General features: G+C 41.3%; 1 protein-coding gene across 1 annotated transcript; it reads left to right on the top strand.

The window, feature by feature from the left end:
* Positions 1–6: 6 nt before the first annotated feature.
* Positions 7–775, top strand: LOC107579453 (E3 ubiquitin-protein ligase TRIP12-like). The gene is made up of 3 exons (XM_016265285.1): positions 7–134; positions 353–509; positions 593–775. Exons 2-3 carry the CDS (start codon positions 360–362, stop codon positions 773–775), a joined length of 333 nt encoding a protein of 110 aa, XP_016120771.1. The 5' UTR covers positions 7–134; positions 353–359.
* The last annotated feature ends 234 nt before the right edge of the window (positions 776–1,009 follow it).

The following is a 1,009-nucleotide window of genomic DNA, read 5'->3' as shown; positions in this document are numbered from 1 at the left end:
CTGAGTGTGTTTTCAGATATAGCAGAGACCCTGCGTTTCCTGCTCTGTGGAGCATCTAATGGGAGCTGTCAAGAGCAGATTGACCTTGTTCCCAGAAGCCCCCAGGAGCTTTATGAACTCACCTCACTCATCTGGTGTGTATTGTTTTAATAAACCTCTCCTCGATTTGTGTGGTTCTGTCAGTGACCTCTGATTAACATGCTCTGAGGAAAGGGAGACTCAGATTGGAGGAATTATTATGAAGCATAAAGGATTAGTTCACTCCAAAATGAAAATTCTCATCTTTGCTAACAATTCAGCAGAGGAAACCATAATGAGTGTGTTTGATAACTGTTTTATCTCTCTGCTGTAGTGAGCTGATGCCATGTCTGCCCAGAGAGGGCATCTTTGCGGTTGATGCCATGCTAAAGAAAGGCAGTGCCCAGACCATGGAGGGTGCCATCTGGCAGTGGAGAGATGATAGGGGCCTGTGGCACCCGTACAACCGCATTGACAGCCGCATCATTGAAGTATGTTGATGTAGTTAGCGTGGCATTCAGAAGTGCTAATGATTCAGAATCTCCTTTCGATCTTAATTGCTCACTTTTTTCAGACTGCACACCAGAACGGAGAAGATGAGATAAGTCTGTCGACACTCGGCCGTGTCTACACAATCGACTTCAACTCTATGCAGCAGATAAATGAAGACACTGGCACTGCCCGTGCCATTCAGAGAAAACCCAACCCTCTGGCCAACCCCACTACAGGTGCACATGCCACACTCATACTACACTAAATATTCTGGAAAAATTGTCTACATTATTTTGCCTGTCAAATAGAGGTCTTTTTTCAAATTGAGGGATTTTTTTCAGATATCGATAACTAAAATCGGAAAATATGGCAGAAAAAAAAGTCATCAGCAGTCATTTTTTAAATAAATATGAATGAAAAATGTAAAATAGTGCTGAACTTTATTAGACCAGTAATGACTTGTAATTATTAAGATAAATTAAAATGCACAAAAAAAAAA

The sequence above is a fragment of the Sinocyclocheilus grahami genome, unplaced genomic scaffold (genome assembly GCF_001515645.1).
Source record: "Sinocyclocheilus grahami isolate Dianchi unplaced genomic scaffold, SAMN03320097.WGS_v1.1 scaffold17529.1, whole genome shotgun sequence".
In the NCBI taxonomy this organism is placed as follows: domain Eukaryota; kingdom Metazoa; phylum Chordata; class Actinopteri; order Cypriniformes; family Cyprinidae; genus Sinocyclocheilus; species Sinocyclocheilus grahami.
The sequence above is the reverse complement of the archived record's forward strand: the minus strand, read 5'-3'. Positions and strand labels throughout refer to the sequence as shown.